Source organism: Gastrolobium bilobum, unplaced genomic scaffold (genome assembly GCF_033153095.1).
Source record: "Gastrolobium bilobum isolate Gb01-03AN ecotype WA unplaced genomic scaffold, APGP_CSIRO_Gbil_v1 utg11809, whole genome shotgun sequence".
In the NCBI taxonomy this organism is placed as follows: Eukaryota; Viridiplantae; Streptophyta; class Magnoliopsida; order Fabales; family Fabaceae; genus Gastrolobium; species Gastrolobium bilobum.
The window spans coordinates 152,704-168,286 of record NW_026897907.1 but is presented as its reverse complement, the minus strand read 5'-3'; the positions used below and the strand labels follow the sequence as shown (position 1 = coordinate 168,286).

At 33.0% G+C, this 15,583-nt stretch overlaps 2 protein-coding genes across 2 annotated transcripts; one reads left to right on the top strand and one right to left on the bottom strand.

The window, feature by feature from the left end:
- Positions 1 to 2,816: 2,816 nt before the first annotated feature.
- LOC133311322 (putative RING-H2 finger protein ATL19) lies at positions 2,817 to 3,422 on the bottom strand. The gene has a single exon (XM_061512344.1). It carries the CDS (start codon positions 3,420 to 3,422, stop codon positions 2,817 to 2,819), a length of 606 nt encoding a protein of 201 aa, XP_061368328.1.
- A 4,138-nt stretch (positions 3,423 to 7,560) lies between these two features.
- Positions 7,561 to 10,270, top strand: LOC133311321 (uncharacterized). Its single transcript, XM_061512343.1, has 5 exons — positions 7,561 to 8,001; positions 8,067 to 8,744; positions 8,787 to 9,121; positions 9,319 to 9,418; positions 9,461 to 10,270. The coding sequence occupies exons 1-5, from the start codon at positions 7,561 to 7,563 to the stop codon at positions 10,268 to 10,270; spliced, it is 2,364 nt and encodes a 787-aa protein (XP_061368327.1).
- Positions 10,271 to 15,583: the final 5,313 nt, after the last annotated feature.

The window sequence follows — 15,583 nt, the reverse complement described above, 5'->3', positions numbered from 1 at the left end:
CTGATATGAACAAGTCAAACTATTTAGGCTCCATTTTTTTTTCAGGTTAATAATTTCTTTTTGGAAATAACTATAAAATTGTTACCTTATAATTATTACTAAAAATAATCTAATATTTTTATAATCATTAACAAAAACTTAAAAATCAAAATAAAAATGAAAAGCACTCACTTAATTTTTTAATATAAATTATTCGATATTCTCTCACCGACAGACGTTAACCGAATAAAATTATAAATTTAATAAAATTCTTCATTCAAATTTTTACTATATACCTCAATAACATACATAATTAATTTTGATATAATAAGTCATATTCATTGCATGCGATTAATGGGAATGACAACATTTCTGCAACTAACCTAACCTTATCATAACTTACCATAATCATAAGGATCTTTACTAGAAATGTTTCTAATCATGACAATGATTTTCTCTTTATTAATTTGGGTTTAAACGTTCTTAGAGTATTATTGTTGTAAATTCAAATATTTTTGCGAGAGACGAAATATGCCAAATGAGGTTTCATTACGTATATCTCGAAAAGTTATGTGGAATCCAAAATTTTTTACCTAATTCGGACACCCTTGTCAAAAGTTATAGACTTCCAAAGTTTTTCGGTCAAACTGTTGACTTTTGTGCCACGTTACAGCACCTGGTGAAACATGCCCAACATGGGAGTGTCTCTCTCCTCAAACACGTCCCAATGGGGAGCGTGTCTCTCTCCAACCAGTCATGCCCCTGTGGGGCATGTTTGACTGCTATACCTACGTAAATAGTTTCAAAACGATTACATTTGCGTAATTATTTATTAAAAAACAATGAAAATTGTGTATCATTTTAAAGGATGTAAAGTTGTGTCATTTTAAGTGAGAGAAAGAGATAGATAAAGGAGAGAGAGAGAGAGTTGACCAAAAAATATAAAGGTTTTGGGTCCCACCTCTTTGTGAGAGTAAAATGACATAAGTTGTGTCATTTAAAAGGATAAACAATTTTCCAAAAAACAATATTTAAATTTTTTTGCCCACTTAGAGACCATAAACAATATTCGGTGGTGGAATCGAAAAATTATCTATGAAAAGAAAATGACTGATTTGATGAAGCTTTTGTGATGGTTTTGTTCTTTGATCACTATTATGGTGATTAAAGAAAAGGTAATTTAAAAAAAAAATCTATTTAATTAGCTTGGAGTAGCAATTAATGCATGTATCACAAAATTTTTATTATTATTTTTACTATGGCATGCCTAAATTTATGTAGGTGTGCTCAAAATGAATGGTGATGATCTTTCTAAAGAAAATATTAATTGATGTTCAAGAAATATGTGCTAAGAATATAATCTTGGACGATCCACGAATTGTAGCATGTGTACTAATTGTAACACAAAATAATTATAATTTATTTCCTAACTTTTTCATTATAGTACCATCACAAAGATGGCTCAAAATTGTTTAGATACATTAGGGAGCTTATTTATTCCTTTTTACACTTTCAATCCTATAATTTGTTTGAAGGAGGAGAGATGCTAATTCTACGAAATAAAATTATTTTTAAAACTTAAATAAGGTTTTCTTTCGATTGATGTGTTTTATTTTTATGTCCATCTCAGTTGCATTACCAACTTTTTTTTTTTTTTTTTTTTGATAACAGCATTACCAACTTTTATATTTTCAAGATATTAGTTTATCGGGTCACCTGTTCAACCAAACCAATTATTAATAAAATTATCGTATTCTCTATAAAAACATTTTATATTATTCAATAATTAATGATTTATATGATTATTATAATTTTTAATTATGTATTTAAATAATAAATAAATAAATAATTTAATAGGCTAAATTTATGTATTTATACCTATTTAAGTTTCTTGGGTTAATAGGCTTCGTTTGTACATTTTTTTTAACCCAAATATATCAAGGGAGTTACTAGTCTCATGTTATTTGAGATAATACTTTCATGTCGGTGAGACAAATATGTGGGGTTTATAATTTAAAAAAAGAAAAGAAAAAAAAAAAGAAAAGTTAGCACAAAATTCGATGAGTATGTAATATAAGATAATTATTTCAATCAGAAAAATATTTCCTATATACTAATAGCCTTTCCATTGTTGGAAAACTCTTGTAAAAAGAAGTGTTTTGGGACTAACTGATGAATATGGCTTCAACATCCTTGTGAACAATTGCAGAAAAATGGAAAAATGATGGAAACAATGGGGTTGGCTTAGAAGCTTGAGCTTGGCAAGCTCATTTTTTTTTTTTTAGTATATGAAAGTTTAAGTGGGGTTAGACACCGGTATCCCACTAGGTTAGGGAAGACCCTCAACCTCTTTGAGGATTTCTGGGAGGGATTACATATCACCCACCAACAAAGTGTTCACATCGGCCAGCGGGATTTGAACCCACGCCCTTGAGAGGTATGGACCAAACCCTTAAGCAACTGTGCCCACCTTTGTTGGCTTGGCAAGCTCATTTAGAAACAATGGAAACAAATGAAAATTTTAACAATGCAATGGTGATGTCAGATGATAGAAACAAAGCAATAATGTCTTATGACATGCCCATTTTGCAAGGCCTAAAATCTGGTCTTATTCAATTGATGTTCCACAATTTGAATTGAATCTGTCATGTTTCACATGTCCCACAATTTATAAGGCTCTTTATGAAGGTTAATGATTCATTTAAACTTCCAAGCAGTACCCAAGAAAGCCTTGAGGATGAGATTGTTGAAAAGATATAATAAAGAGAAGAAAAAAGTCAATTGATCTGAAACTATGAATTCACATAAACATATAAACCAAAAATCACAGCAAAACATTAAACTAAATTGGCCAAGAATTCTATACTTCTAGTTTTTGTTACCATGGATGATGGGATACATTGACGACAAATTGGACAACTGGGTTTCTTCTCTATCCAATGGTTGATACAATCAAAATGAAAAGTATGGCCACAAACAGAGAAAACCAAGCATTCTTCTCCCTTCTTGAAATCCTCCAAGCAAATTGCACACTCATTGCTATTTGATGATGCCATTGCTTGGCTTCCAAAACATACAATAGATCCTATCACCCTCTGGTTTCCTCTTTCCTCAACAACCCAGAAAAGCTTATCAAAAATTCTCACAACCCTTTGGTTATTTTGTTGGGTTTGTGCATAAAAATTGGTTCTTTCTCTCAATTCAGTATCCAATCCACGCCTGTTATGGATAACCCTGCAAAGGAACACACTAATGATGCAAAGAGTGAGAACTATCGCCACAGAAACAATGGTTGAAAAAACATAGATGCACATGAAGATTAGCATTGCAATTGCAAGAGCAGCAATGAAGGAAACCATAGGAGGAGAAGGTGGTGGTGATGATGGTGACACATGAGTTCTGAGGATGCTACTGTTGCTGTTGTTGTTGTTATTGTCCTCCATGGTGTGATTGTTGGAAACTTTGGCATGGCTTGTTTTTATTTTCAGTGTTTTTTCTGTCTTGGAAAATTGCATCACTTCCAAAACCCATTTTTCTTCGTTTTTGTCTTCTATAGAATTAATGGCACATATCATAGATAGAGGTTCCTTTCTCTTCAAAAAAAGAGAAAAGAAAAAACATGGATAGAGGAAACTGATCTTGGTCTACGCAAGCATTCACTCTGCCTCTCAAATAAAGTGGTTCAGTTACAATATCAAGAGAAATTCATAGGTTGTCTGAGTCAGCAGTTGAAATGAAAAGAATGCTTTCATCATGCCTTAAATTTATGTTTAAAGTGCATTTTCTTTTAAGGAATGAAATAGGTGACACAGATTAATGTAATGTTTCAATTTGGACACTCATATGTCCATAAAGTGCACAGGTTGATTAATCTCAGAATATCTTATATCATAAAAGTCATGACAACGACTGTGAAAATGATATGTATCTGCAAGACATTTATGTTTATAATTTATTTTTTGTTTGAATAGTGCTTAAAATTTATTATGGTACATTGCATAAAAAGAATTTCAAAGATTTGAATTCATTTAAAAATAAATATATACACATGTCTTGCATATGATTTATATATACACATGATGAGTCTTCTATATAAAAGTTTTTTTTTTTTTTTTTTTTGCTATGGTAACTGATAACTGTGCTTCTATATAAAAATTTGACCATTACGTTTCCTATAAATTATACTAATAAAATTATAAGATAATATCTTTTGGAAAAACGTTTAATTTTCTAAAGCATTAAATTATTAATAGTCCTTTTAAATAAAAAGGGTAAAAAAGCATGAGCATTTAATACTTTTATATCTTCTTATAAAAAAATACTTATATTTTAAGTTTTTTCCTTTCCTCCTAAGGTAGCTTAACAATCCTCCAAAATTTTAAAGTAGGAAGAGATAAATTTAACATTGACCTTCAACACAAATGCATCAAATAATTTTGAAAGTTTCAATTTATTTTAAAGAGTCCATCGTCTTTAAATAATTATCCGAAGACTAAACATTTTTTACAAAAGTTATAAAATTGTTGTTTTTTAGTTGATGAAAAAGCTTACATGGGATTAAATGTCGGTATCTGACCTGGGCCAAGGCAGACACAATTTCTTTGAAGATTTTTGGAAAACGCACCACTGATAAAATCCTCACATGAATTAATGGAATTCAAACTCGTGCCATTATGAGTTAGTAGCATGATCTTTAACCAAGTGCGCCACCCATTGGCATAAATAAATTGCTTTAATAGGGAAGACTTATCATTTTTCTATATGTTTATGTATTAATCAGATACTAGAATATTACTCGTGTGATGTGCCAGGAAAAAAAAAATTATTTGTTTCGTAAAAATTAACACAAATCATAAAAGTATGTTAGTGCAATTTTATTTAAATCAACCATATGAGGTGCCTAACTCCAACTTTTTGTATATGTAGAGTTGGCAAATATTTTAGTTAGTAGATGTCATTGTATTAGCTTGTCCTTTAGTCATTCATAAATTACATAGTTTGACTCGGTTTCTCTCAATATTTCTCAGATGAATTGTTCATTTTGTATTAGCTTGTCTCAATATGATTGTTCATTTTGTTTCGATACTTATTTCTGAAATATTTACAGCAGTAAATTCAATAATCTCAACCACACAAAGATGGATTTTTTAGACAATAAATATAAGAAGAAAAAAATGTGTTGGCAGGCGCAATGGGTCGGCCTTCCGGGCCGAGCCCATTTTGACACCTCTAACTGTCATCATTTTATATCAGCAGTAAATCCAATGATCTTAGCCACACAAAGACGGGTTTGTTAGACAGTAAATATAAAAAAAAAGGTTTTAGCGGATGGGGTGAGTCGGCCCTCCGCGTCAAGCCCATTTCGCCACCTCTAACTGTTAGCATTTTACATTAGCATGTACTTTCAATTAAAAAAAGTGTACTTTTTATATTAAAACTTTTTATTCTCACAAAATCTTAAATATTTTTGTTACTTATAGTTTTGTATTTAAAACAAAATATATATATAATATTTGCTAGTATACATAACTTGCATTTAATATTTTTACTTGAATAATTTTTTTAAAAAGAATAGACTTTATAATTTTTTTTTTGGTATCCTGCATAATTTTATAAATTAACTTGAACTGAAATATATATAGTTTAAAAGCATTGATAACAAAATAAAGATATTTAAGTCACTTTTACACTTATTTTGCTTTCTATTGTTAGTATATCAAATTAAACTGCTACAAGGATCCATTTTTAAAAGAACAATTCTTCATGCTAGAGCTATTTTTTATGTATTTTGTAGTATTTATCATCTACTAGAAGTAAACAAACTACCCAATGGGTGCAGCTCAGTTGGTAACTTGGCGCTGAGTTAGTGGGGTTGAATATGTGTTCGATTCCCGCTGAATGCATTCTTGGGGAGGGGGCTGAACCTTTAGCCATCACTGTTCCCCCGCACTCCGGATTAGTCCCATAGCCGGCTCAAAGAGTCGAAGCTCGTGGGGATACCGGAGGGAGCCAACTCGTCTCAAAGAGATAATTAGGGTTGGGTAACTCCAAAAAAAAGAAAAGAAGTAAACAAACAAAAAGCACATAACCAACACATGTCATAATTTCATTAGACTCATGAAACTTGTCACACAACAATATATATGCAATTGGGATATAATACGAAAGGCATTGATGTATTCATTGTTACTCTTATCGGTTGTGTGGATATGAGTATGACATTCCTGTTTTTTAAAATATTTTAAAAAAGGGGTTCTTCATTAACATATGATTTATTTATTCAAATCTCTATTAAGTACACATGATTTATTAAATATGATAAAAAATTTGATTTAATATGTTTTGTATTCAAATACTATTGCAATTGTAATTTGTGAAATAATGGTGTTATTAATCCTAATGATCATTGGCTCGTTTGTAGTCCCAAAAAATTAATTTAAATCCTAATAGACATAATAATAAATATTATTATTAGGCTTAACAATTTTTGATGTAGAAAGTAGTTGTATTATTAAGAGACTTCAATTTTCAATACAGAAAGTAGTGGTATTATTAATAGACTTAGCAATTACCCATGTAGAAAGTAGTAAGATATTAATACAGTTGTTTGCCACCAAAGAATGTTGAACTTTTCTCCAACTTATCAAGTTTAAATTTTAAATTTTAAAAGTTACTAAAAGACGAAACATTTCAAAGTGGTTTTAAGTGTGAACAGAAAGTGAATATTGAAAGAATTAGCAAGACATCAACAAACTTTCCAAAGAATGATTTGAAATTTTATATACAGATAAGATAAGATAAGATTTCTTAATACCAAACTGAGAAATGTTAAGGGACAACTTGTTTATACCACTAAAATGACTTGCCACATTAACCCTCCTTTTCCAAACACAATTTTTGCATACATTTTGACAATAAAATTAATATTATAACCCTCACAAATATACATGGTAATCAAAGCACATGCATAGAACGCTGCCCACATTCTTCAAGTAATATTCTTCTTGTGACTTTTTATTTTCACCAATTGATGGTCACTGAATGATCATTCATTTTTATGCTGATTATATTTTTATAACTTTAATTTTTTACAGAATGATAAATGTCATTTTTTATTTAATTTTAAAATTTAAAATTTAAAATATTTTTTATTAATTATACATACTTTTTAAAAAGTAATTTTTTCTTTTAATATTGGTTATACATATATATTTAAAACGTTTATGTTAAAAAAAATTAAAAAAATACTTGTAAGGAAATATTTTTCTCTTTTTGTATTATTTCTTTAAGTTTAAGTTTTCATTTATTTTCTTATAAATATGTAATTTTTTATTTTTTTCATTTAAATTTCAAATTTAAATTATTTTTATCAACTATACATACATTTTTATAATTTAAATTTTTTGTTTGATCTATAATCTTTTATATTAAATTTAAATTTATTATATATATCTTTTTTCTCACTACAGAAACATTGAATACTGAACTATTTTCTCACCTATCAAGTCTAAAATTCAAAGTGACTTTGGACAGTGCGCTCTGCTAGGGTTTTGAAAAAATAGGGTTTCTAACGGTTCTTTAATGGCGTCGGCCGCTGGCCATTCACGTTCGGCGGAGGAATCTGATCTCCTCCAAAGAAGCAGAAAGAAGAGTAAAGAAGGAGATAAGGCTTTTAGTCATGATCAAACTATGGCTTTGGTGTCAAGAGATGATAACTGGATGCATGAGAACATGTCATTCAAGGAGATGGTAATGAGACACAATGGAGAATGGCCTCTGGAAGATGAACTGAATAAAATGAATGAAGAAGGTGAGGAGGATGCGCAGGGAGAAATCGAAGGTGACAAATTAAATGACCCCGAGGATGTTTTGGAGGAAGATAAAGACGGAAGAATTAACTTCCGGTTGTCTGCTAGCTTTAAGAAGAAAGCTTGGCAAAGATGGCATAATTCAGTGTTCGTGAAACTTCTGGGGAAAAAGTTGTCTCACGCGTTTATGAAAAAGCGCTTAGAGAATATGTGGGCAAGGAACGAAAAAATCTTTGTGACTGATTTGGAGAATGATTTTTTTTTCTGGTGAAATCTGAGGAGAAGAAAGACCTCGAATTTGCTCTAACAGCGGGGCCCTGGACTATTTTTGAGCACTACTTGGCGATCTGTTCTTGGGAGCCTGATTTCCATGCGCGAAGTGCAACGATCAATCGTATTTTGGCATGGGTTCGGTTGCCAGAATTCCCGGTTGAATACGTGAATACAAGTTTAATCAAGAGCATTGGTGATTGGCTTGGTAAATTTGTTCGAGTGGATGCTGCTACAACAACCCTTGCAAGAGGAAGATTTGCAAGGTTATGTGTGGAGATCGATCTCACCAAACAACTTCAAGCAGATTATAAGGTGGAAGGAAAGATTAAAAGGATTGAATATGAAGGACTACATCTCATCTGTTATGAGTGTGGGAAGTATGGTCACAGGAGTGAAGCATGTCCTAATAAACCTTTACAAGAGAGTGAGGAAGGAAATCTAGGTATGGAAGATGGAGAAGCCAATGAGGGCCACCTTAAGGATTCACACTCTTCTCAACGGTCAGGGAGCAACAATAATTTTGTTCGTTGGATGTTGGTTTCAAGGAACAGGAATGGGAAAGGGAATGCTGATCAGGTTCGAGGAGAAGGAAAGAAAGGAAAAGGTAGCGTGGTGCCTGCAGGGAAGGATAGGCTGGGTACTAGATTCGAAGCTTTGAAAAGTACGGAGATGTTAGAAACTGAAGTAAGTTCTACGGATTAAGAGGACTCATACACCAATAATCAGGTATCCGCTTCCTCTCCAAGACAGAAGAAAGTCATGTCTCAGGAGGTTAAATTGATAGAAACTTCCTCGAGATTTATGATTGAAGGGGATAATGAAGAAGGAAAAATTGTTGAGAATAAGGCAGGAAGTAATAGGGAGCAGTTAGCAGCTGGTGGTAAAAAAATGAATAATCACGTGAAAAATTCCATGCAGAAAATGACAAAAAATGTTGTTGTAATTTCTACTGGGCCACCTCGTGAGACAACAGTAATGGCTCAAACTGGGGCGCTGAAAGTTGAGAAGAAAAAAGGTAGTCAGGCGAATAAGGTAGCTGACGAAGGCAAGAGCAGTAATATGTAGCATGGAATTCTGAATCCTAAGCCCCCAGATCCTATGATGATCGAGAGTTATCACGAAATCGTTGTGGGAGACAATACTTGTCCTATGGAGGAAATAAAAGAAGACTTAATAACGGAGGAAAAGGTTTAGGATCCCTCTAAGCCTAATACCAATACCATAAGTTATTAATGTCTTTACTCATATGGAATGTTAGAGGTGCTGCTAAAAAGGAATTTGGTGGTACCCTTAGATCTCTTGTTCACAAGCATAAAGTGGAAGTTGTTGTTCTCCTTGAACCTCGTACTCACAGTGGTGTTTGTCAGAAGCTTGCTAAGAAGCTTGGTTTTGATTCTTAGCTGGTTGAAGAAGCAATTGGTTTTTCGGGAGGGATATGGATTCTATGGCACAGTGCTAAGGTTACAATCTCTCCTCTGCTCCAATCATCCCAATTCATCCATTGTCAGGTCAAGTTCCCAGGTACCCATCAGTTTATTTTTACTGCTATTTATGCGAATCTTGCTCAAGCTATTAGAGATAAACTATGGGATGAGCTTAAATGTCTAAGCGCTTCTATCTCTGATCCATGGCTTTTGGGTGGGGATTTTAATGAAATTGCTTTCACCAATGAGAAGAAAGGTGGTGTTCTACCGAATCAAAGTAAGTGTGGTAAGTTTGCTTCTGTTCTTCGGGACTGCCAGGTAGATGACATGGGGTGTGATGGGTCAGCTTTTACATGGCAAGGCCCAAAATGGGGAGGAATGCACAAGATTTATAAGCGATTGGATAGAGTGGTTGCTATTGTTTCTTGGAGAATGTCTTTTGATGAAGCTAGAGTTTCTGCTCTTCCTCGCCTTTTGTCTGATCATAATCCTTTATTGATTAAATTATTTGAAGATAAAGAGGGTCATGTTAATAAACCTTTTTGGTTCTTTGTGGCATGGCAAGAGCATTATAAATTTAATGAGTTTCTTACAGCCAACTGGGAGGAAGAATTTGATCTACCTTATATGCTGCAGAGATTAGTCCCAAAAATCAAGATTTGGAATAGAAGAGTATTTGGCGATATTGATAGGAGGAAGAATAATATTATCAGCAAGATTGATAACATTCAGAAGCAAAGAGAAAACCATGATTCTGATCAGCTTAAATGCGTTGAAGAGAATTAGCAGAGGAACTTGATGACTGTTTTGCATGAAGAAGAATTATTTTGGTTCCAAAAGTCTAGACAAAAGTGGATTGCTGATGGGGATAGAAACACTCGCTTTTATCATCTTAATACGGTTATGAGAAGGAGTGTTAATAAATTCTTCAAGCTTAGGAATGATGTTATCATTTGGATATCAGATCCAAATGATCTTCGGCTGATGGCTTGTAATTTTTTTAAAGTTCTTTTCAACGAAGAGATTAAAGATAGGAGATGGATTTCGTCAGGCTGTCTTTGGCCAACAATTTCGCCTGGTGATCAAGAAAAGATTTACAATTTCCCTTATGAACTGGAGATTAAGCAAACTGTTTTCGAGATGGGGGCTTTAAAGGCCCCTGGTTCTGATGGGTACCCAGCTGCTTTTTATCGAAAAAATTGAGGAATGATTAAGGGCCAAGTTTGCTCCTTAGTCAACCTTATTTGGAAGAATCCTGATATTCTAGCTTCAATCAACTCCATGCTTTTGGTTTTGATCCCTAAAATTCACACTCCTACTCATATGAGTCAGTACCGCCCCATATCCCTTTGCCCAGTTATTTACAAAGTGATTAGTAAGCTAGTTGTGAGAAGACTTAAGCCTATCATGGCAGAAATTATTTCCCCAGCTCAATCTAGTTTTGTTCCCTGTCGGCATATACAAGACAATATCATAGTTGTCCAAGAGCTAGTTCACTCAATGAGGAAAATGCGAGGTAGGAAATGCTATATGGCTGTGAAGGTGGATTTAGACAAAGCATACGATCGGCTGAATTGGAACTTTATTCGAAAAGTGCTAGATGAGATTAATATTCCAACAACAATGGTAAAGTTGATAATGGCTGCTGTAACAACGCCAAAAACCAAGCTAGTTTGGAATGGTTGCCTTTCTGATGAGTTCCAACCATCTCGAGGTGTGAGACAAGGTGATCCATTGTCTCCTTATTTATTTGTTCTAGCAATGGAAAAACTTTCTCATATCATCAATACGGCTGTTGCTAGTGGTATTTGGAAGCCTATGTATGCAGGAAGAGATGGTCCTAAGGTGTCTCATCTGCTCTTTGCAGAGACTTGATGTTGTTCCTAGAAGCATCAGAAGATCAACTTCAAGTTCTTCTTCGTTGCCTGAATCTGTTTAGTGAAGTATCTGGTGAAAAGGTTAGTGATCACAAGACTAGTATTTTCTTTTCTATAAATACCCCAGAAGATATTGCTGCAAAGATTACTGAGGAGAGTGGTTTCAAGAGGATTACAAATATGGGCAGGTACCTAGGGGCGATGATTCAGCATGGTCGAGTTACAAAGAATCTTTATTCTGATATCATTGAGAGAGTTAAGATGAGACTCTCAAGTTGGCAAGGTAAAATGCTTTCTCAAGCTGGTAGGGTAACTTTAACCCAATCAGTGTTGTCGATGATTCCCTACTTTCATATGCAGAATACTATGCTTCCCAAATCGGTGTGTGATCAATTGGAAAAGTTACAGCTTGCGTTTATCTGGGGGGATTCTGAGAATAAGAAGAATATGCATCTTATTGGGTGTGATTCAATTTTGGCTCCTAAAGATAGAGGGGGTTTGGGTTTGAGGAAGATGTCGACAATGAATGAGGCCTTTCTTGGTAAACTTATTTGGTCCTATATGAGTTGCCCGAATCAACTTTGGGTGCAAGTTCTAAAGGCAAAATATGGCAGATTGGAAAATTATTCTGAGCATTTCATTGCGAAAAATGGGGATTCTTGGTTGTGGAAGCACATGTGTAAAGTTTGGCACAAGCTCCATCACAGATTAGTGTGGGAAGTTGGGGATGGGAATTCAATCATCTTCTGGGAGGATAAATGGCTTCACCATAGTAACAACTTGTCTAGCATTGCTATGGATACTATTCAGATAGCGGATAGAGGAAAAACAGTAAGAGATTATGTCACCCATGATGGAGATTGGAACGTTGAAGCTATGAGAAACATACTCCCAGATGATACTATACAAACCATTAAGAGTATGATCCCTCCACATGCATCTCATGGCGCGGATAGTATGATTTGGAATCTAAACAAATCGAATGATATATCAGTGAAGCTTATCTATTTTGCTGTGCTGAATCAAGATGCAGATGGCACTCATGATGAAGAGATTTGGAAGCTTGTTTGGAAAATTAAAGGCCTTCATCGTATCAATTTTCTAATGTGGAAGATTGCTTACGATAGGTTACCGACCAGAAGCTGGCTTGCTGCTTGCCATTTAACTCCTTCTTATTGTCCTTTATGTGAAATGGGGGATGAGTCAATACTTCATATGGCAAGGGATTGTGTTAAAATTAAACAAGTTTGGAACGAGTTGATCCCCCATAATTTTGTTCCTGATTTTTTTGCTGTTGATTTAAATCTGTGGCTTCTGCAGAATCTACGAATCAGTTCTTGTGTGTGTCTCAATGTTCCATGGGCCACTATTTTTGCTACAACTATCTGGTTTGCTTGGAGATGGAGGAATGCTATTGTGCATGGGAATTTATCGGAGGGTCAAGCTTATAATGCTCAAACGATTAAGACCGCTGTTTTAGAATATGAGTCTGTTTGGGATTTTAATCATAATTCGGGTTCCACGAAGAATTATGCTGCTGTTTCAATTTGTAGGTCTCCTCCTGTTAATGGCTGGCTAAAATTAAACACAGATGGGGCTGCTAGAAATTATGGTGGGGGAGCAGCTTGTGGTGGGGTAGTTCGGGATGCTTCTGGTCATTTGGCTTCAAGGTTTTGCTTTGGGGTGTTCTTAAAGGTCTAGAAGTTGCTTGGGCTGGAGGTTGGAAACATATTATTCTTGAAAGTGATTCTTTTTCTGTTATCACTTTGCTCACCAAAGCTGGTGGAGCAGCTCGAGAGTCCCGTTTGGTGACTCGTATTCGAGCATGGTTACTAAAGGATTGGGAGATTCAGCTGGTTCATGCTTACAGGGAAAGTAATAGATGCGCGGACTGGTTATCTAAGTACCTGCTGGATCATTCGTTACAACAAAAATTTTTCTCTTTTTTTCCCCTCCTTCTGGGATTTGGCTTCTGTATTTAGCTGATTTTTTAGCGTCTAGCTCTTTGCGTAGAATTTCCTTTGTTTAGGCTCTGTGGGGTTTTCCCCTTCAGTTCACAGAAAAAAAAGAGTCTAAAATTCAAATATAAAAAAATTGAATTTTAAATATTAAATAATTTTACCCAATAAACATAATAATAAATATTAATAATAGGCTTAATAATTTCAAATGCAAAAATTAAGTAGTAGGAAATATTAAAGTAGTTTGTAAAATACTAACATCAGTTAGCACATTCAAACATATCCAACTAATAACTTGCATTAATGATTTTCAAATTCAATTCAATCTGTTTATTTTATTTTTTTTTAAAAGCCAAAAATTAAAATTCCAAATGATACAGAAGGTCATCATTAATAACATTAAAATTTCAAATTTTTTGGCTATCATCATTTTTTTTAATCATCTCATTTTTTCAATGCACTTAATTACTGAAATGGCACGAAGTAATGACCTAAATTAATGGTTTCAAATAAAATTCAATCTATTTGTTTATTTTTTAAAAAAAAAAATTGAAAATTGAAAATCCAAATAATACAGAAGGCCATTAATAACATTAATATTCCTAACATTTTTGGCTATCATTGTTTTTTAATCATTTTGATTTTTTAATGCATTTACTTGAATGACACGACTAATGATCTTCTTTGCCTTTTCAAATTTCATTCAATATGTTTGTTTGCGTTTTTTTTTTTTAAAAATTCAAAATTTAAAACTTCAAATGATACAAAAAGACATCATTAATATAATTAAGATTCCACACATTTTTGACTTGCATGTTTTCTAAACATCTGTTGGTTTTCTGATAATTATGATTTTGTTTTTCGATATATATATATATATATATATATATATATATATATATATATATATATATATATATATGGGTCAGGATCATTTTACACTAGTGTAAGTTAGACTCTTAATCTTCTCCGTTAATCCCACTTAAATCTAAGGGCTCAAATTTTTTAGTAATGTGAGCCATTAGATACAAGTGGATCAATGGTCAAGATTGAGTGTAAGATTTCTAACTCTTACACCGGTGTAAGAATATCCTGCCCCTATATATATATATATATATATATATATATATATATATATATATATATATATATATTACATGGATCAGGATCATTTTACACCGGTGTAAGACTAATAAGTCTTACACCATATCTCAAGTGTTGATTTCAGTACTTCCAAAGATCATAACATACAAATTAGTTAATATTAATTAATTATTAATTACACTACAAATACCAACCGATGATTTTCGTCCATCAGCGGTTGAGATGTGGTGTAAGACTTATTAGTCTTACACTAGTGTAAAAAGAACCTACCTACCTACCTACCTATATATATATATATATATATATATATATATATATATATATATATATATATATGGGGCATGATATTCTTACACCGGTGTAAGAGTTAGAAGTCTTACACTCAATCTTGATCATTGATCCACTTGTATCCAATGACTCACGTTACTAAAAAATTAGAACCCTTAGATATAAGTGGGATTAACGGACAAGATTGAGAGTGTAAGTTACACTGGTGTAAAATGATCCTCACCCTATATATATATATATATATATATATATATATATATATGATGCATGATCTTCTTACATTGGTGTAAGAGTAATAACTCTTACACTCAATTACTCTTACACTCAATCTTAACCGTTGATTATCGAATATCTAACGGTTATAATTAATAATTAATTAATGAGAATAATCTAATTAATTATAGTCGTTTGATGAACGGAAATCAACGATTAAGATTGAGTGTAAGAGGTATTACTATTACACCGGTGTAAGTTGATCATGTCTATATATATATATATATATATATATATATATGGGTTTACATTTCTATAGCTGCTGTACGTGCAACAATCAAATACTTGCCAAATATATATTTGAAAGCATTAAATGTGGAGAATCATAACCATACAAAGGATGAAAGCATTAAATGTGGAGAATCATAACCATACACATGTCGTGTTGTACGTAAAACGACTGCAGAAATGATCTTACCATATATATATATGACTTATTATTTCTCAAGTTGTTTGAGATAACTTTATCTCGTTGGACAAGTGACCTCAAACTCAAGAGGGGGGGGGGGGGGATGAATTGAGTTTTAAAAATTATTTTTCAAAATGCCTCACTTTCTTTCTTGAAAAAGATTTTCTTGAGTTAATATGATTTTTTC